The 19,572-nt window shown below is 41.9% G+C and overlaps 1 protein-coding gene across 3 annotated transcripts in view; it reads left to right on the top strand.

Annotated features, from left to right (window-relative positions):
* Positions 1 to 19,572, top strand: part of dennd2b (DENN domain containing 2B) — a 76,458-nt gene that overhangs the window by 36,062 nt on the left and 20,824 nt on the right. For all 3 annotated transcript variants that reach the window (XM_033624893.2, XM_033624884.2, XM_033624902.2), the window contains 8 exons: positions 1,298 to 1,443; positions 9,105 to 9,226; positions 11,287 to 11,502; positions 11,890 to 11,986; positions 12,161 to 12,205; positions 13,174 to 13,358; positions 14,421 to 14,530; positions 15,871 to 15,940. In XM_033624893.2, coding sequence (XP_033480784.1) covers positions 1,298 to 1,443; positions 9,105 to 9,226; positions 11,287 to 11,502; positions 11,890 to 11,986; positions 12,161 to 12,205; positions 13,174 to 13,358; positions 14,421 to 14,530; positions 15,871 to 15,940 — 991 coding nt within the window. The remainder of the gene's footprint in view (positions 1 to 1,297; positions 1,444 to 9,104; positions 9,227 to 11,286; positions 11,503 to 11,889; positions 11,987 to 12,160; positions 12,206 to 13,173; positions 13,359 to 14,420; positions 14,531 to 15,870; positions 15,941 to 19,572) is intronic.

Below are 19,572 nucleotides of genomic sequence, written 5' to 3'. Positions count from 1 at the left end.
GATTTTACCATCTACAATCCATAATATCATTAAAAGATTCAGAGAATTCACAGAAATATCTGCACGTAAGGGGCAAGGCTGAAAACCAACATCCAATGCCTGTGACCTTTGACCCCTCAGTCAGCACTGCATTAAAAACTGACCTGATTGTGTAAGGGATATTACCACATGAGCTTGGGAACACTTTGGAAAGCCATTGTCGGTAAACACAGTTTGTTGCTATGTCTACAAGTGCAAGTTAAGACTCCACCATGCAAAGTGAAAGCCAAATGTCAACAACATCATGAAACACCACCAACCTCTCTGGGCCTGAGCTCATCCGAGAGGGACTGACAAAAAATGGAAAAGTGTGCTGTGGTGTGATGACTGCACATTTCAAATTGTTTTTGGAAATTATGGCTGTAAAGTCCCCCGGGCTAAAAAGGACAAGGACCATCCAGATTGTTACCAGCACCATGTTCAAAAGCCAGTATCTGTGATGGTATGAAGGGGTGTTAGTACCCATGACATCATAGGTAACTTGCTCATCTGTGAAGGCTCCATAAATGCTGAAAGGTACATAAAGGTTTTGGAGCAACATATGCTGCCATCCAGACACTTCCCTGCTTCCTAGTAACACATTGCTGAGCCACATTCTGTGTTGTAAAAGAGTGCTGGTACTCAACTGACCTGCCTGCAGTCTAGACCTGATTTCCATTAAATATGTGAGGCACATTGTAAAGCACAAAATGCAGCAATGCGGACCCCGAACTTCTTAGCAGCTGAAGTTGTATGTCAAGCAAGAATGGGAAAGAATTTCACTTTCAAAACTTCAACAATTATTGTCCTCAGTTCCCAAACACTTACTGAGCATTGTTAAAGGAAAAGGTGATGTAACCTAATGGTAAACATGCCCCTGTGCCAACTTTTTTGGAACTTGTCGCAGGCATCAAATTCAGAATAAGTGTATACTTCTAGAAAAAAACAGTACGTTTATGAGTTTGAACATGAAATATCTTATCTCTGGACTGTATTCAATTGAATATAGGTCAACAAGAATTTGCAAATCATTGTATTCTGTTTTTATTTATGTTTTACACAGCATGCCAACTTTTTTTGAACTGGGGTAGTTTTAAACATGCACCCTCCTACACCTGCAACCTCAGCCACAGTGTCTCTTTGTATCACATCCTCTTTATCCAGTTACTCACTCACCTGAAGTCCCCCGATCTCATTCACTGACACTTGGTGACTTTCTTCCATGTAATTATGTGCATGTGACTATGTAACATCTTACAGTCTTTTCATTTCTTCCCAGGGAGTCGTGTGAGTCGGAGGATGCTACGAGTCTGCCATCTTCATATCCGTCCTCACCCACAGAGAATGGCACGCTAACCACAGACACACGGAGCCGACCCACTTCCAAAAGCACTTTAGAGGAAAATGCCTATGAGGACATAGTAGGTAAGCGCACTGGTTCACTGGCTTTGAAAACAGGAGAGAGGACCTTCATGTCACTTTGATCAGTCACTAGTTTCTGTCTGACACGGGTCAAATAATCAGTTAGTTGATCAACAGAAAACTAATTGGTAACTTCTTTTGATAAATGATTAATTGCACAAGTAACTTTTTAAAATGAAAATGACTTAAAGGGGCAAAAAGCGAAATTGATTCACCGCTAGGTTTGCTGTTGTGCACTGCCTGTAGACCAAAACAAAGTGTGTCATGAGCCACACCTCCCTCTACCTCTGCTCTCTGCCTGGCGGGCTCACGGGCTTACGACTCCGGCTCACGCAGAAGAGTAGGAACGTTAGCGTTAGCTCCTGGAGTTAGCACTAGAGCTACTACGGCTACTGGAGTAACTTACAGCTATGGAGTGCTTCCACCAGCTCTTCTAGTCACTGAGCCTCGCCTCCATCTCAGCAAATATATTACATTTATTACAGGTACCATCATCATTGAAGTAGGCAGGGGAATAGCTAAACACAGCCGCCAGGCTGCCCGCCGGGCTACATTTTACAATGCTACATTGCAAATTGCAAATGTTAGCTGGGCTGCCGAGCTACTCACCTAACACAACCATAACGCCTGACCCATTGCTGGGACAGAGCCACTAATAACTCAAGCTCCGGACATTAACCCATGCTATGATTGTAACATTAAATTTAATTGAATCGACATAGCAACATGTGCTTAATGTTACTGTAACACTAATTAAAACAGACATTTGACTCCGCCATTTCACTTTGAAAATACGCGCTGCCATTGCTCACTGGCTGTAGCCTTTCATAGGGAGGGAGGGCCAAGGGCTCCGAGAGCCGGGGGGGGAGGTGGGGATTCACATGAACGTACATGAACGCCCAGCCGGACTGGCTTGTAAACAAGGGGCTGGAGACCAACACAGAGAGAGGTTGTGTGACGTCATGCTATACTCCTGATGAAATTACACCTCTAGTTCTTCACATAGCAATTTTTTTTTAGAAATGATGAATTTCACTTATTGCCCCTTTAATATTTCTGGTATTAGCTTCTTGAATGTGTATATTTGCTGGTTTTAGGCCCTGATCAGATAGAGTGTGTTTTGCAGGGTTTAAAGCGCTAGGTGCACCACGCCGCTTTTTTTGTTGAGGCCTACCCTGATCAGACAGAGCGCTTTTTGCAGCTTGCTCCTTCCTTCTTGTTTTTTTAATTGTTGTTGGGCAACCACTGAATCATCTGTCCTTGGCTTCACAGCTATTTTGCTCTGAAGTGAACTCATCTTAAAATCTGCATTAAAAATCCACATGATTGTACATGAGACCCGCAGATAGAGGAGAAATCACAGGGAGTGCCACCAGCTGGTCCAGGAGCTTCGCCTTTTAGGATGAATTGAGTACAGTTTGGCAATCTGCTGTGAGTGGTCAGACCTGATTACAGGTGTTAAAAAGTTAGAAAGTAGTTAAGCCTACAATTTTTTTCAGGTATATCTTGCAGCTTGCCTAGTAGGGCCACGTTAGCTTAACACGCTACCACTTGTTGTCATCGCCAGCTACTAATTAATGTGGCTGGACAATGGGAAAAAATGGCAATGACGCTGGACACTTTTTACGTTAAGACTTGAAGTTTTTTCAACCCAAGGCATTCAGGGAGCTCATGCAAAAACTCAAGGAGCATAGAGCGGAAAAGCACAAGGCACTCAGCAATGAAAAAGCAACAAAATGCGTCACTTTAATTGAAAGCCATTACAAAGAGCCACCCCAGGCTGCTGAAATGTGTTCTGTTTGACAGGTATTTAGTCTTGCATGACATTAAACTGAATGTCTTTGTGTTTTGGACTGTTGGTCGCCCAAAAAAAGACATCTGAATACATCAGATTGGGTTTTTGGAAGATGTGGATGGACATTTTTTTTTAATGGTTTTCTGATATTATGGGCCAGACAAGTGATTGATTGAAAGTCAAATAATTGTCAAATGAGCTGATAGTGGAAAGAATTGTTAGTTGCTGCCCTGAAACAGTTCAGTGCTACTCATACCTAAACAATCATGTGATTTTTGACACTGGTTATAAGTAGAGTTGTAATCTGAAAGTTGTCCTTCAAAGGTCAAGATGAAACATTAAAGTTACTCAGCTGTAACTCATTGACTCACACACTGTGAGGGAGTATTTATGACACATATGTTGTATTTATGACTTCAGCTTTACTGACATGTTTACTGTAATTGACAGTACTGACACTTAGATTAAATATAAGGTGACATTTCCTTCTACTTCCAAATAAGAAAATGTGTTAGTTTGTGTTCAAAACCTTCTACGAAGAATAAAAACATACATAACATGGTTATTTTGAATGCAACAGTGACCTTAGAAGACAGTAGGCAGATGTTTTAGTGAAAGTGATAGCCCCATGCAGCATGGCCTAATGAAATAAAACTGTGAGAGTAGCTCCTCCTGCATCTGCCTCTTGTAAACTTTCAGCCTGAGTGTGAGATTAATGGACAACATGTGGTTGTATAGGTTGTATTTTGCTGTAAAGGCTGTCTGGTCGTCTACCAAACTTGCGGTAAAGAATATCTGTATTTTGATCGTTGAACATCAGCGTTCCACAGTGGCACGTTTTGTGTCTTGCTTTACACAGGATCGACTCAAGTGTTCTCGAATGTGAGATAATGTGTGTATGAAATGCTGGTCTTGTTGAGGAGCCAAATTCCTTTCCACTAGCAAATGACCCCAGGCCTTCTGCCCGGTCCAATTGCCAGCTCCCGCAGTGCATACTTAATGTGGTGGAAATGTGTGTCAGTGTGAGTATGGTCTCATGATGAAGCTTGAATTTCAGATCCAGTAAAAAGTTTTCACGCTGTGAAATATTCTTCATGATAAAAACTCTGACCAAATAAGGTTATGAAGTATTACATTACATCATGGTTATTTCTACAAGTAGCTGCATTGCTCTCAAATCGATGATCAGTGTCGTGCTCACTTTTTTTTTTTTGTCTTTTGAAGCTGAGGATGTGCAGCCGTCTCAGGGAGAGCATCAGGGCATGCCTGATTTTCATGTGAATCCCAACAAAGTCCCCATTGTTCACCCAGCACTGTGAGTGTGGAGTTTGCAGTTTGGAGACACAACTTTTGCCAGTCTCTCTTTGTTCCTTGACAAGGACATTGTCTTTGAGCAAGTTTGAAATTGCTCCAGCTATTTCAAACAAAGCTTTCAAACATGAATCCTTATGGAGGAGAGCACTGGTTTCCACTACCGCTATGCACAGTGGTTTACAGGTCAGATGATCCATGTGAGAAGCAACCACAGCAGTAAATGAGCCATGTTTTGGTCTCTCTGTGCCCCTATTTTAACAGGCATTTCATACAGAGAACCAGAAAAAAACATGTTGGCTTCCTCAGCCGCCTTTGTGGGACATTCATTTGGTACCTGTGCTTGATGCCAGATGTTTACCTTAAGTGATTTGTAACCCGTGCAACAGTGTTTCTAGAGCTGAATGATGGATTGTGATATTAGGGGACTGTTTTAAGTGCTTTTGACGAGTGTGATTGATACATGGAGTGTCAATGAGTGATCTGTTTACAGGCAGATGAATCACACCCTGTGCTAACACGATGATTCAGCTGTCTGCATCATCGTCTTGTTCAAACTCCCAGCTTTGTGTTCGCTGACGTAGTTTTCCCAAGTGTTTCCTGCTCAGAGGCCCTGTCTACACGCGTATAGATGTCTTTGAAAATGGGTATTTTTCCCCTCCTTTACAAAACATAATTCTGTCCACACAACCTTTATTTTACAAGATATTTCTGTCGACACTAGAGCACAGAAACGACTCCAAATGCTCACTGGCATCGGCTGTCTTCAGCCGTCTCCCTCATCATCATAAAGGTAGTTAAGTGCACAGGCTAACGTTACCTTTTTACCAACTGGAGATATCATTACTGTTGATTCCTGTTCAATTAAAAAGGATAAAGGAGCTCACTCAAACATACCAGTGATGCTCTGGACATATGAAAGTTTTTCCTCAACTTCTCATCGACAACAATCCCACTCTCGACAACAACCCCACCATCTGCTAGTTGGACCGTGCCGTCAAATTGGCAGATGGTGGGACAGAAACCATCGTTTCTGGCTGACTTTAAACTGTGGACGCTGAGGTGGAGCAGAAGCATTGGGTGTACCATACGCCTCCATTTGTCCGTGAAGTGGTTCAGTAATACTAAGTTTAAGTGTTAAGTTAGATCAAGCAGTGGTAACAAAACTGGTAGTCCGCCATTGTTGTTCCTGTTACTAGCATATACTCATTACACAAAGTAACAATAGGCATGTGTGAATTGAAAAGATTACTCTGTCCCCACAGACACACAGTAACTGGAGTTTTGAGAAATCTGCAACTTAGAAGGCGTTTCTTTTAATGACCTAAAACTAAAACGAAAATATCTGTACATGTGTAGACAAGGCCTTACTCTTGTGAATAAATGTAAGCGACTATCTAGCGCCCCGATCACACAGAAACCATTTTGCAGGTTGCAAAACACAAGGCGCTAAGAATGAGGGTGGATCACAGGGAGTACCACCAGTTGGTCCAGGAGCTTCGCCTCCATGATGGCTGTTTCCAGGCATATTTTAGGATGACTCGGGGACAGTTTGACAACCTGCTGTCTATTGTTGGGCCGTACAGCTCTGGGTATGCTGCAACCACTTCCAGTAGTTTCTCGTCCATTGTTTACCAACTGTAAACTTGTTGTGACCACCACAGAAGGCCCGCCGCCTCTCAAATCATCTGATTGGACAATGGGAAAAAAGATGACGGAAAAGAGATGGCATGGGGTGTTTTACCACTTCGAGTTGAAGTTTTTTCAACTCGAGGAGTTCAGAGCACTGCGGCAAAAATGCCAGTAGCAATGCAAAAACCGTGAGCAAAAAGCTCCATTCTCATTAAAAACAACTACTAAAAGGCACCTCCAGCTCCTAAAACCCCTTCTGTGTGATTGGGGCCTAGTGCATGTAGTGAGTGATTCAGTTTTTAATAAAGCTACACTCACACAGCTACATACACAGCTGGACCTGTGATCCTGTTATCCTTTGGTTTAAAATGTGCCATGTGAATTCTCCTACGTACTTTCACTAGTGTGGTCACAAGCAGCCTTCATGATGGACACACTGTATGGTTTGTGGTGCCGCCAACTGTTTTTACTAAACTGTAACCTATTTTTTCATCCTATGCACATTCCTGTTTTACGACTGAATCGGTGAGCGGTGCCACTATACTTTAGCTCGTCCACTTTATAGTGTAAGCTGATACTGACGCTGTTGGTATAGTTTGTTCTGTGCCTCGCCCTGCCCAGAGAGCCCATTGTGTACACAGAAATGCACAATCACAGTGTGCAGCCGAGGTGTGTCCACTCCCTGCATAATACTGTGTGTCTGGGGGTGTGTTACAGAGAGATCTGGATGTTTGTAATCAGAGGAGTAGATTAGTACCCTCCAGTACATAAGCAGCTATGCAGACATATCATTTTCCCAGCAGGTTCTCATTACAGTATTGCTTCAGTTTAATGGAGTTGCAGCACAACGTGGGGTCACACTAAGCCCTCTTATTCTGCTCCTCAGCTTTAATGATGCACAGAAAATCACTTCAGTGCACTAATTTACTGTGTGACACGACATAAGGCTCTGAGGAGCCCTGGCAGTATGTGTGCGTGGGTGTGTGTATTTACCTCGGACAGGTTCAATAATTAACCTTAAAATAGATAACTGAACAAAGCTGTGCCTTTAGGTTACTCTAAGATGTTTTTAAAACACACACTCATTGTTTGAGATGCCGAGTTCACCGGGTTTTCCACTAATATACTCAGGAAGAAGGAGCACAGCTACCAAATAGATTTCTTCTTCTTTTCCTTTCTACTGACAGATAACACTGCTTTTCTTTCTTTGAAAAAGTTCCCCTCATGCATTTCGACGCCATCTGGCTCTGTTTTTATTCTTCGCTGTGGTTTCTTCACTTTCTCACAACCTTTTTCAGACCTTGCCAAAAAGCTATTCTCAGAGCACATGTCTGAATAGACATGGACTGTGGCGTTACACAAGTTTTCTCTTTATTGAAGTTGGCCCTCTGCCAGGTGACATCAGTGAGAGCTGCGCAGCGCTCTGTAATGTTCCTTTTCTTTCCTTTTCTGCTATCATTTAGTCACTGAAGTGCATCTAAGGAGCAGTGGCGACGTCTGTGTTCATTGTAACTTCTTGAGACACAGTGATGCATTTAAAAAGATGTTTGTCTTTAAAATCAGTTGACAGTTTAGACGCTCGTCTGAGTTTAAACTGTGGTTTTTAAACCTTATTGCCTGTGCCTTATTTGCAAGTCCAACATATGTTAAAGCACATGGCATGCATGTTTTTTTTGTGTATGTGTATTTCAACAGTTATTATAACCATAAATGTGAACATTAAAGGAGCAGTGTGTAGGTTTAGTGCCATCTAGGGTGAGGATTGCAGATTGAAACCAGCTGAATCTTTTCCTATGTGCCAAGTATGAACTCCTGGTTAGGATTCCTTCTGTGTTTATTGTTCAGGAGGTTTTTGCCGGAAGCTGAATTATCTGCAGAGGTCTCCTCCTCTCCAAAGCAAACAGACCAGGTGATTAAAACCAGTAAAAACACTGAACAAAGCAGTTTCATGTTGCAAATCAGTGTTTCTCCGATGCTGTTCGGCTCATCACAGACGTGCTGCTAGCCTAGCACCTGCTAATGTGTGTTCACCTTTTTTCTGCAATAACTTCAGAAGTTCAGACATTCAGGGTTTTTTTTAGCAGGAGCTGAATTATCTGCAGAGGTCTCTCTCTCTTCAGAACAAACAGATCTGATGATTTAAACCATTGAAAACACAGAATAAAGCAGCTTCATGTTAAAAATTAGTGTTTTTCCAAAGCTGTTTGGCTCATCTGGGAGGGGTTGCTAAGTACAGTGGCTGACACAAAGACAAAAAAATGCGAAAACATGAGTGGCCCTACCTAGAGCCAGTATTTGATTTGTCCATTCAGGGCTACTGTAGAAACAAGTCTGTGTAACATGGTGACTTTGTAGACGACCCTGCTTCATATGCAGATATAAACAGCTCCTTCTAAAGTGAGGAAAACACAACAATTCCTATTTTCAAGTGATCATACTTGAATACTCCAATGAAAACATACTTTCTGTATTCCATTTTTGCCAGTATAACCCCCTAAATCCTACACACTGGCCTTTAAAAATATAACTCCTCTAAGTCTAAGTCTAAGAAGATGATCCTCCTCCATCTCTCACAGCAGACAGTTGGCATGCCTGGACAGTGACTCACCAGTAGTGTTGTGTCCAGAAGTTTCAGCTGGGCCCACTGGGGCCTGTGGGGCCCATTGCCAACAGTAACTGTTTTGAAAAAAGGGAGTTCACTTGAGCCAGCTGGGAGCGACCTTTGACTTACCTTTCATGACTCATCTCTTTTCTGACTAACTACAGGGAGGCCCTCTTGTGCCTCTGACACGTTTCCCTGGCCCTGTTCACCCATTTTGACCCCAGTGTCATCTGTTTTCTGTTGAAAACATCCTCTGTCCATCGACAGTTGCTGCTGTCTGACATTATATTTGAGCTGCACTGAATACTGACTTCATCCCCACAGAGAAGGAGAACCCATATGAGGATGTTGACCTGAAGCGGAAGAGTTTGGGTCGGAAGTCGTGTCTGGTGGAGAGCAACAGATCGTGGACCACCATGGACAGGAAGCTGAACTCTCCACCTCAGGTAAGAAGTCACAAGTCTGTTGGGATCAACAATACTGATGTGTTTTCCTGTAGTAAACATAACACATATGTTCTCCTGTTGTAATGTGAATCCCCTCATTAGGTGTTAGTGCCTGGACAAGATCTTTTAAAGAATCTTGCACCTCATTTCTGTCACTACAGGAAACAGTTTGATATGTTTAGACCTGGTGATTCTCCACAGAAAGGCCCATCTGGCCTCCTCACTTAGAAACACTTGTCTCACGCTACAAAGGGAAGACACCTATGGTTACCGAATGGTTTAATAGTCCAGCAAATGCTCCTTGAGCAGCTACGTTGTCAGGAATTTAACGGGAGAGAAACTACTGTATCTGTTTATAGTACAGCCAAACAAACTCATGTAATTTAGATCAAGAAGTCAGTCACTAAGCTGTTTTTTTTTCCACCGTGACAATAGTTTTCTACAAAGGCAGGGCACAGCAAAGTATGGTGCAGCCCGTCACCCTGCAGCTCTTAATCTAACAGCTGTGGCTGGTCCCTCTATCAGCTTAAAGGAATACTTCATCTCCCAAGTGACCATTTGTGTATCAGTCACTCACCCCATGTTACTTTGAATCCATGAAGAAATCTGTGTTGTTTTTTCATGCCTCCACAGTGAATGAAGAATCCAAAAACTGACAAAATTCTGTATGAATTGAAGTCATAGGGGTCCACGTTTAACAGCAGTAACACTATATTAAAACATCTGTTTAGAAACAATCACACAACTCGTGCAGTATAATCCAAGTCTCATTTATCCAGTTATTCCTTCCCAAACAGACAGCCCTTTCTTTTAAGTGACTGAACTACAAGTAAACTAATCTATGCTCTCTTCAAAGCCAGACTCCATTGACAGCATCAGAATTTTTATCTCATCCCCAACAACACAGGAGCTGCTGCTCTACCACTGTCTCAATCAGTTAGTTTGTGTTATTGTGTGACTTTGATGAATCAGAACTAACCCTTTAAAACACCAAAGTAATTGTTCCCTTTATTTTCTCTCAGCGTAACACAGAGTGAGTAATTGATATACAAATGGTCGTTTGCAGAGTGAAGTATTCCTTTAAAGTGACCACGCTTGTTTTCATTTTTGATGAGTCGCCTCTGTGAGCGCTAACCTCCGAGACAAATGCATTTCCTGTGACTGCTTCGCCATAATAGCCACCCTGTGTTCCCATTAATGCTTGTAATTCTTTTAATGTTTGATTTGCTTAGACAGTCACCTAATGGAGCTCTGATTCAGTGTAAAGAGAGTGAACAGTAAACAGTAAGGCTGATGTCCCTGAGATAAAATTAGAAGTGGTAGCGCTGGATTATATAAGTGCATTATGTTGTGTGAATCCCCTATTCATTAGGCAGCAATTGGGATCTGGCACAGGAATGGTGGACCCCGCCACTAACACTTAAAACTACTGTATATTTTACCTTAAAATGAGGGTTTGACCTCATGAAACTCTTAAAAAGTGTAACATAAAGTGGAAGTTTTGTTCACACAATGTAATGGCTATAGAATAATGAAACCATCAGCGAGTAGATTGGTTCTCTATAAGCCTCACTTTGACTATGCATTTCTATCTGCCACTGGGTACAAACTCCCTGGGAAATGACGGCTTTTACAGCAAAAAGGAAGTGCGTCAACCATTGAGCAACCAAAACAGGAAGAGGATAGTGCTTTTGTTATCCCCAGTAGCTATCGAGAGCTAATCCCAGATACTCATGAGTATCGGTGTTAGTTCTTTGCAGTTACTATTCCTAGTAGTGGAAATGGTGGACTGTGGTGCAGCCAAAGTAACTGTGGAAAACAAATATGCAGTGTGTCCTGTGTTGTTGGTAGCTGTTAGGCTCTGAGAAAAATGGAGAGTGATCTGGATGCATTTGCAAAAACAATAATACTACTCGGAAAGTCGGGGAGAGTTTAAGTGTGGTGTTCCTATTTTAAAGGAAAATATCGTGAATGAACGCACTTGGTTGACTATTTTTAAAAAGCTTACGAATAAGTGGAATAAATAAACCGACCTCTCCATCTTCTTTCTCTCTGACTAGTTGCCTTCCAAACCCAGTAGCCAGTCCCTACGCCTCCCTGGTCCATGTGACAGAAAGAGCCACCGGATGTCACAGTTGTCCAAACGCTACAGCCACGATGAAATGCTGCTGCTCCACCAGAGGGGTGTATCAACGTCACCTTGTGGCCTGCTGGATGATAGCCTCTCTAGCACCACTGATACTATGGCCTCACGCAGGCACTGGAGGATCCCCAAGGTACACACTACTAGATCCTACACAAACACCTGCACTAAGTCCTCGCAGAGCTCCGACTGCGCTCTCTTTCCTGTCCTGCTTCACAGACCAGCTCAGGTTTCTGTAGGCACCGAGTCAGAGGCAGAGCAGCTCTGGATCACTTGTAACTCCTCAGTTTGGAAAAGACATTTTCAAAACACAGTGCCTTGATGGGCTTTATTACCACTAGGGTTTCTCTTGTGGTACTTTTTTCTCAAGAACTTGCATTGAAGCTTTTCAGTAACCCTTAAAGCACAGCACTGTATTACTTTTGGCCAGGAACACCACGTACTTCTTCTATACTTAGGATCAAAAGAAACAAAACTTCAGATCCCCCAACAGAGAACTTCCTCTTTCAAATGTTTACAGCTGGTCCAGAGGATCAACTCCATTTACTGCACTAAACGTGGGAAGAAGAGGCTGAAGAAGCTGTCCATGTCCAATGTTGAGACTGCATCTCTGAGAGGTAAGGGCTCTCTTTATTCCCTTTATCCACTGGCCAGATAAGCGAGTAAATATTTGCGTCTCAGCCACCCACATAGAGTTCTTGCTGTGTCCTTCTTGTGACATAAACACATGTTTGTGAAATTGCCCTCTGACCTGTAGAAAACGTTCTTGTCTGTCTCATGTCTGCCTCCAGATGACAACAGTGAGAGTGAGAGTGACTCTGATGACAGGTTCAAAGGTGAGTGACCACAGCATTTATATTTGCAGTGGTTAGGTGCTACAATTCCGTCAGCTCTGAAATGTTTTGAGCTGTTTTTCTCAGTAGTTGTGCAACAGCTTCCCAGTTTTGTTTTTAACAAGTGACCCTGCATTTGCCATATGCAGGGATTATTAGTAAACCACACAACATTTATCTCCTGTCTCAGTAACAGGAATACTTATGTGATTTAGTGATGTTTTCTCTCTGTTTTGGAGTGAGAGTGTTGGAGATATTGGCCGTAGAGATGTCTGCCTTCTCTTGAATATAATGGAACTAGATAACGCTTGGCTTGTGCAAAGTGCCAAAAAAAAAAAAAAAAAATTCAACAGCAATGTCTGTTTCAAAAATCATGATGTGGTTACTCAAGATAATCCACAGACCTTGTTGTGAGCAGTTTCATGCAGGAACTATTTTCTTTCCACTGAGCTACTCTTGTTAACTGTATCACTGCGCAGAAGGAAGTGTGCATCTACTCATGATTGAGAGGCTCTTGCTTGTGACAGCGCCAGATGTAAACATTAATGGTGTCCTCCTCGGCTGAGCTCTAATGATTGTTAGCTCAGCGGTGCTAGGTGAGCTATCAGTGGATGTACGCTTTCTTCTGTGCAGTGGTTGGCGGGTATACTTCAGCAGAAAGAAAATAGTTTGTACATGAAACTGCTCACAACAAGGTCTGTGGATTATCTTGAGTCATGATTTCTAGAAAAAGACATAGTTGTTGAAATTTTTACAATTATTTCTTTGGTGCTTTGAACACCACAAGCAGAGTGCCATCTAGTGCCACTGTATTTGAACGAAGGCAGGCATCTCTACGGCCGATTTCTCCATCACTCTACAACTCACACCCAAACAACCTAGATTGTTAATTATTACTACAGGTAAAAGAAGAAATTTGCATTTTGGATTTCGGTGTGAACTCTCACTTTAATGTTTGTTTTCTTCCTCAGCTCACACCCAAAGGTTGTTGAAACTGCAGTCCATCCTGCGACGTGCCCCCAGCTACCGCACACTGGAGCTGCAGCTCATCGAGTGGCAGGAGAGAGAACTCTTTGAGTATTTTGTGGTTGTGTCTTTAAAAAAGAAACCCAGCAAAAACTCCTACTCCCCAGAGGTCACCTACCAGTTCCCCAAGGTAAAAGCATGACATGTATAACTGAATAAATCCCATAAAATGCATCAAAGGACCTCAAGTGTTTTAGCTCAGGAATTAGGAATTAGAAATCAGAAATACGATGCATCACTGTAGACTGTCATCCAAATCTTACACTGGGTGAGAGACATGTTATTATAATTGTTTAGACTAATGCTGTTGACAGTAGGGAGTGACTTTAAAAACACCTGCTGTGGTGATGATGAGCAGATCAGCAGAGCTCATATACATCATGCTCATATACATCATGTAATATGTGTCAGCAGAACAGACAGCAGCTTTCAAAACTTGACACAATTAATGACAGTTAATATTGTGTGAGTGAGTGGAGACAACGGTAGAGATGAACTGTTGATTTTCACAAACACGTGTAATCCGGTTAAGTCATATTTGGACAGTCCAGAAGATGTAAATGTTAATTCCACAGATAAAGCAGGCCAGAGTTATCTAGAAATAACTTGCCAGAACAAGATCTGACTATGTACTGTGGGCTTTCCCGCTCTGAGCTTTTAGTCATGGATTACTACAGAAGTGTGTGTGCTGAAAATGATGACGATGATGTGTTACGTCGGACGGTCACTGATGCCATTTTTTTTTTTTTATTTCAACTGAAGTAAAAATCTAAATTTATACGAGCTCTTCACACTTGATTGAGCAGGTTGTTGACAATTTAAAGCTGTCCTGGAAATTAAGATCTATAATAACATAGAGCCCGGGGAGTCTGGGAGCCTGCTCACAGTTAAAAATAACAGGAACCATTTCTGCTACAGGGAAGTGTTTTTATTTATTCCAAGATATATTTTAAAGTTATTTAAGATTTGATTCCTCAGAAGTGTCCTGCGGGAGAAGTACATCTCTGCCAGCCAGGGGAAACACTCACTCTGTTGAGTTAATAAGAACCGTAGGGGGCAAAGGTTTAACCTTGTATGGGAGAAATGGTCGTCTGGTCATCTATTGGTCACGCTAACATCCATGGGGATCTTTTAAAAAAGACACAGTTATCTGAAGGAGAATGAGCTGACTGAAATTCCTCTCCTCTCACAGCTAGAGAGGCCCACCAAGCAGATGAGGGAGGCAGAGCAGAGACTCAAAGCTATTCCTCAGTTCTGTTTCCCAGATGCAAAAGACTGGAGTCCTGTGTCTGAGTACGCGAGGTATGGTGAAGAATCTTTGTAATTCAGTGATTTGTTTTTACTAGCTGGTCTATTTAAAGGTCCAGTGTGTTGGGTGCAGTGACATCTATTAGTAGTAACTATGTTTTCATTATTTTATTATCACCTGAAAATAAGAATTGTTGTGTTTTTGTTACCTTCGAATGAGCCGTTTATATCATACAATATGGAGAACGTCCTCCTCCACAGAGTCCACCGTGTTGTTCTACAGTATCCCAAAAAGGACAAATCAAACACTGGCTCTAGAAACGGGCACTCGCATTTTATATTCTTGTGTCATCCACTGTAATTCTCCTACACGCTTGGCACAAGGGAGTTTAAGTTGTGCAACCTCACCAATAAATGCCACTAAATTCTACACACTGGAGCTTTGGAGGTGCTCCAGCAATGTAGCATTGCATTTCCATATAGTTGGGGGGCTTGTGAGAGACTTTATTAACATAAAGAATAGCAACACTAATCTGCCGTAATAATTTTTTCCACGTTATTTTTAGGACATGTTGATTTTCAGGCAAGGCGTCCTGATAAATATATATTTGGTGTTTTGATATCCACTTGTAAAAAGGCCCTCAAAATTCAATTCAATTTAAATTTGATCTGAATAGCCCAATATCACACATTGGAATTTGCCCCAGAGGGCTATACAGTATTTGACAACCTGTGTCCTTGTACCCTCACAGTGATAAAGGGAAAACTCTCCTTCAAAAACCCTTTAACGGGGGAAAATATAGAAGAAACCTCAGGAAGAGCAGCTGAGAACAGTAAACAATCCATATAACAAACATTATTTAAGACCACAAGGTGCTGACTACTTCCTGAACCCCCCGTAATACAGGAGTGGATAGATTTAGTGAATGCTATCTGTCATGGATTGATTACAGCTGGACAGATTTGTGGATGTGTTGACTGAATGACCCTATGATGCTGTTTATTTTTGTAAGCACTGATTTCTATTCTGCTTTTTCTCAAGTCTCCCTCTGACATAATTTTCATTGTTCTTATGTGCACACTTACTCTCTCACAAAATGTGCAAGTTCCTAAATTATTAAAAAACCCGAACAGCAGGAGAAATAATTTTCCATCTGTCCTGATGTATGTTTTGTAATATAAACTTCTGTCCCAAAGTAAAGAATTAAAAATAAAAGAACAATAGAAATAAAAGCATCAGAAGCAGATATCTTAACATCTAGTCCCTGGGGTTAATTAAATAACTCTGGATTTATCCAACACACCCATAAAACAAATCCGAAGCGTCTTAAGTGTAATTGTCTTCATGTGTCTTTGTGTCAGTCTCATGTGCGTACATTTGTTTTTTGCTACAGTGAGACCTTCTCCTTCATGTTGACTGGAGAGGACGGCAGCAGGAGGTTTGGGTACTGCAGACGCCTGCTGGTAAGCCACCGTTCAACCCCTCTTCCTCTGCTCCCTGTTCACACCCTGCTGAGCCCTGTTTGTTGTGACAGACCTTTTTTTATGTGAACATGTGATACAGTTTTCCTCTGGGGCCACTGATACATACCATCGACACTGGCAGGAAACAGATCATGTAAAGCACAAAAAGCAAAGAAAAACAGTGCTCATGAGCAAAACAAAAACAAAACTGCATGAGTGTGGTTTAATATTAAATATGTGAAACTGTTATTATACATTTCAATTCAAAATTAACAGAAAGGAACACAGTAGCTACACACTATTTAAATAATGTTAATACTGCAGACACTCAGCCATAGTCATAAAGTGTGTACAAATATAATAAGTTATGTTAAAAATGCAGTTAGGATTGACTCATTGAGTTTAATGAGAGTTTCCCAGGAGAGGCGAAACAAAGACAAACAAAAAAAAAATCCTAACGTTGTCATTGTGGAGCATTTCCTCTTCATAATGAGGCCGGAGTGCACTTTGAAGTTTTTTTGTTGAGCTTCCCATTTAGCTTGCGGGCAGAGCGCATGACTGTGTGGGATTCTGTGAATGTGGTGGTGATTTTGTTTGCCGTTTGGTATTTCTGAGTATGTTTACAGTACCTCAGTGTGTACGTTCTCAGAGGTTTACTGGGAGTGTCTTTACTTCTGTGAATGTGTGTGTGCTGGATGACCACCAGATGTTTTAGTGAATTCTTGGACCAGACAAAAAGATGTTTTCAAACCTGACCTGCTGTGTTGATCCAAGGTTCATCTTGATAGAAGCAGATTTTAATGAAGGTAGAGGAAGAGGTGAGCTGCTCTCCTCCAGTAACTTTGTTTCCTCCCCGACCAGCCGTTGGCAGTAACAGAGCATTCCTGAGGACTTGAATCAAGCTCCACATAGTTGATTTAATCATCCATTTGGAAAAGCGGAGGAGAAACAAGAGGAGAAAATTGTATACCTAATATGGACAAGTGGATTGGCGGTTCTTGAGTGCTTGTGCTCATTTGTGTCTGTGTGTTTGAGTGTCTGCGTCTCAAAGCACATAATGGTGTGTGAGTGTACAGAGGACGCTAGATATGATCAGCAGGAGCAGATAAACCACCTGTGTTTAGGAAGTCTGTATCCACATAAAAGACTTTCACCTCAGATCGCAGCTGAGATTTAAAGACTAAAAAAGCCTCTGTATTTAAACAACTTACCTACACGTGATATTATCATGGTCTACAGGTCTACAGGTAAATAAAGGTCTATGACTCTTTATTTATTTGTATTTAAATTAGTTAAATTTCACACAGTTGACATTGATCAGACTTTTTTTGCACTGGTTCTTTGACGTTACTGTGGTAACTTTTATAAGAATAATTTTTTGTCATATTTGCTGAACCCGTCACTACATCCACACAGCAGTTCATGAGACAGATGAATTGTGGAAAAAAAAAAAAATTCCTGTGCGTTCTTGTGTTCCTTATAATGGCCTTACCATGGTGCACTGAAAACAAACATTCAGAGCCGAGGACTCTCCAACGCAGCTGTGAGTCATGTCAATCACTGCTCATAAACTGAGTTCAAAATGTCAAATTAGGCAGCTCTGCTGAAATATGAATCAAGATTCTGTTACTGCATTGCCTATTTCTCATCTCAAATGTTTTCAGAAACATATTTTAGTGTACTGTTTAGCTGTAAAATGAGAAAGTTGATCCAGCTAGTGGGTGGTGCCTGGTTTATCACTCGACTATTTCCTTTATGATGGCCATTGCTCTGATTACTGCTTTGCACACTCTTGGCATTCTCTCCATGAGCTTCAAGAGGTAGTCACCTGAAATGGTTTCCACTTCACAGGTGTGCCTTATCAGGGTTAATTAGTGGAATTTCTTGCTTTATCAATGGGGTTGGGACCATCAGTTGTGTTGTGCAGAAGTCAGGTTAATACACAGCCGACAGCCCTATTGGACAACTGTTAAAATTCATATTATGGCAAGAACCAATCAGCTAACTAAAGAAAAACAAGTGGCCATCATTACTTTAAGAAATGAAGGTCAGTCAGTCCGGAAAATTGCAAAAACTTTAAATGTGTCCCCAAGTGGAGTCGCAAAAACCATCAAGCGCTACAACGAAACTGGCACACATGAGGACCGACCCAGGAAAGGAAGACCAAGAGTCACCTCTGCTTCTGAGGATAAGTTCATCCGAGTCACCAGCCTCAGAAATCGCAAGTTAACAGCAGCTCAGATCAGAGACCAGATGAATGCCACACAGAGTTCTAGCAGCAGACCCATCTCTAGAACAACTGTTAAGAGGAGACTGCACGAATCAGGCCTTCATGGTCAAATAGCTGCTAGGAAACCACTGCTAAGGAGAGGCAACAAGCAGAAGAGATTTGTTTGGGCCAAGAAACACAAGGAATGGACATTAGACCAGTGGAAATCTGTGCTTTGGTCTGATGAGTCCAAATTTGAGATCTTTGGTTCCAACCGCCGTGTCTTTGTGTGATGCAGAAAAGGTGAACGGATGGATTCCACATGCCTGGTTCCCACTGTGAAGCATGGAGGAGGAGGTGTGATGGTGTGGGGGTGTTTTGCTGGTGACACTGTTGGGGATTTATTCAAAATTGAAGGCACACTGAACCAGCATGGCTACCACAGCATCCTGCAGCGACATGCCATCCCATCCGGTTTGCGTTTAGTTGGACGATCATTTATTTTTCAACAGGACAATGACCCCAAACACACCTCCAGGCTGTGTAAGGGCTATTTGACCAAGAAGGAGAGTGATGGAGTGCTGCGGCAGATGACCTGGCCTCCACAGTCACCGGACCTGAACCCAATCGAGATGGTTTGGGGTGAGCTGGACCGCAGAGTGAAGGCAAAGGGGCCAACAAGTGCTAAACACCTCTGGGAACTCCTTCAAGACTGTTGGAAAACCATTTCAGGTGACTACCTCTTGAAGCTCATCGAGAGAATGCCAAGAGTGTGCAAAGCAGTAATCAGAGCAAAGGGTGGCTATTTTGAAGAAACTAGAATATAAAACAAAGTTATTTCACCTTTTTTTGTTAAGTACATAACTCCACATGTGTTCATTCATAGTTTTGATGCCTTCAGTGAGAATCTACAATGTAAATAGTCATGAAAATAAAGAAAACGCATTGAATGAGAAGGTGTGTCCAAACTTTTGGCCTGTACTGTATATTTCTAGAAAAAATTGAGGTGAGAAATAGGCAATGCAGTAACAGAATCTTGTTTCACATTTGATCAGTGCTGCCTTGTGCGAGTTTGACCGCAGTCAACAAGCAGTGATAGACATGACTGACAGGTGCCTTAGCGACTCCTCTGCTCTGACTGGTTGTTGCCGTCCACATGCAGTAAGACCATTAGAAATGCAGCAAGGCAAAAGAGTAGGCAGATGAGTATGATTTTTCTTTCCACAGATAATCTGTCTCGTTTAGTGCTGTGCGCATAAAGTGACAGTTTCAGAAAATATGAAAAAAAACAAGGCAAATTATTCATCCCGTGAAAAGAAATGTATAAAGTCTTTTGTGGCTCTGGAGGAGCTTCTAAAGCCTTAAAATATAACCTTAAAAAGGACGTTAAACTGTGTAAGATTTAGGGGCATCTACTGGCAGA

The sequence above is a fragment of the Epinephelus lanceolatus genome, chromosome 2 (assembly GCF_041903045.1).
Source record: "Epinephelus lanceolatus isolate andai-2023 chromosome 2, ASM4190304v1, whole genome shotgun sequence".
Classification (NCBI taxonomy): Eukaryota; Metazoa; Chordata; class Actinopteri; order Perciformes; family Serranidae; genus Epinephelus; species Epinephelus lanceolatus.
Note: the sequence above shows the minus strand (reverse complement) of the source record. Positions and strands in the feature narration are given on the sequence as shown.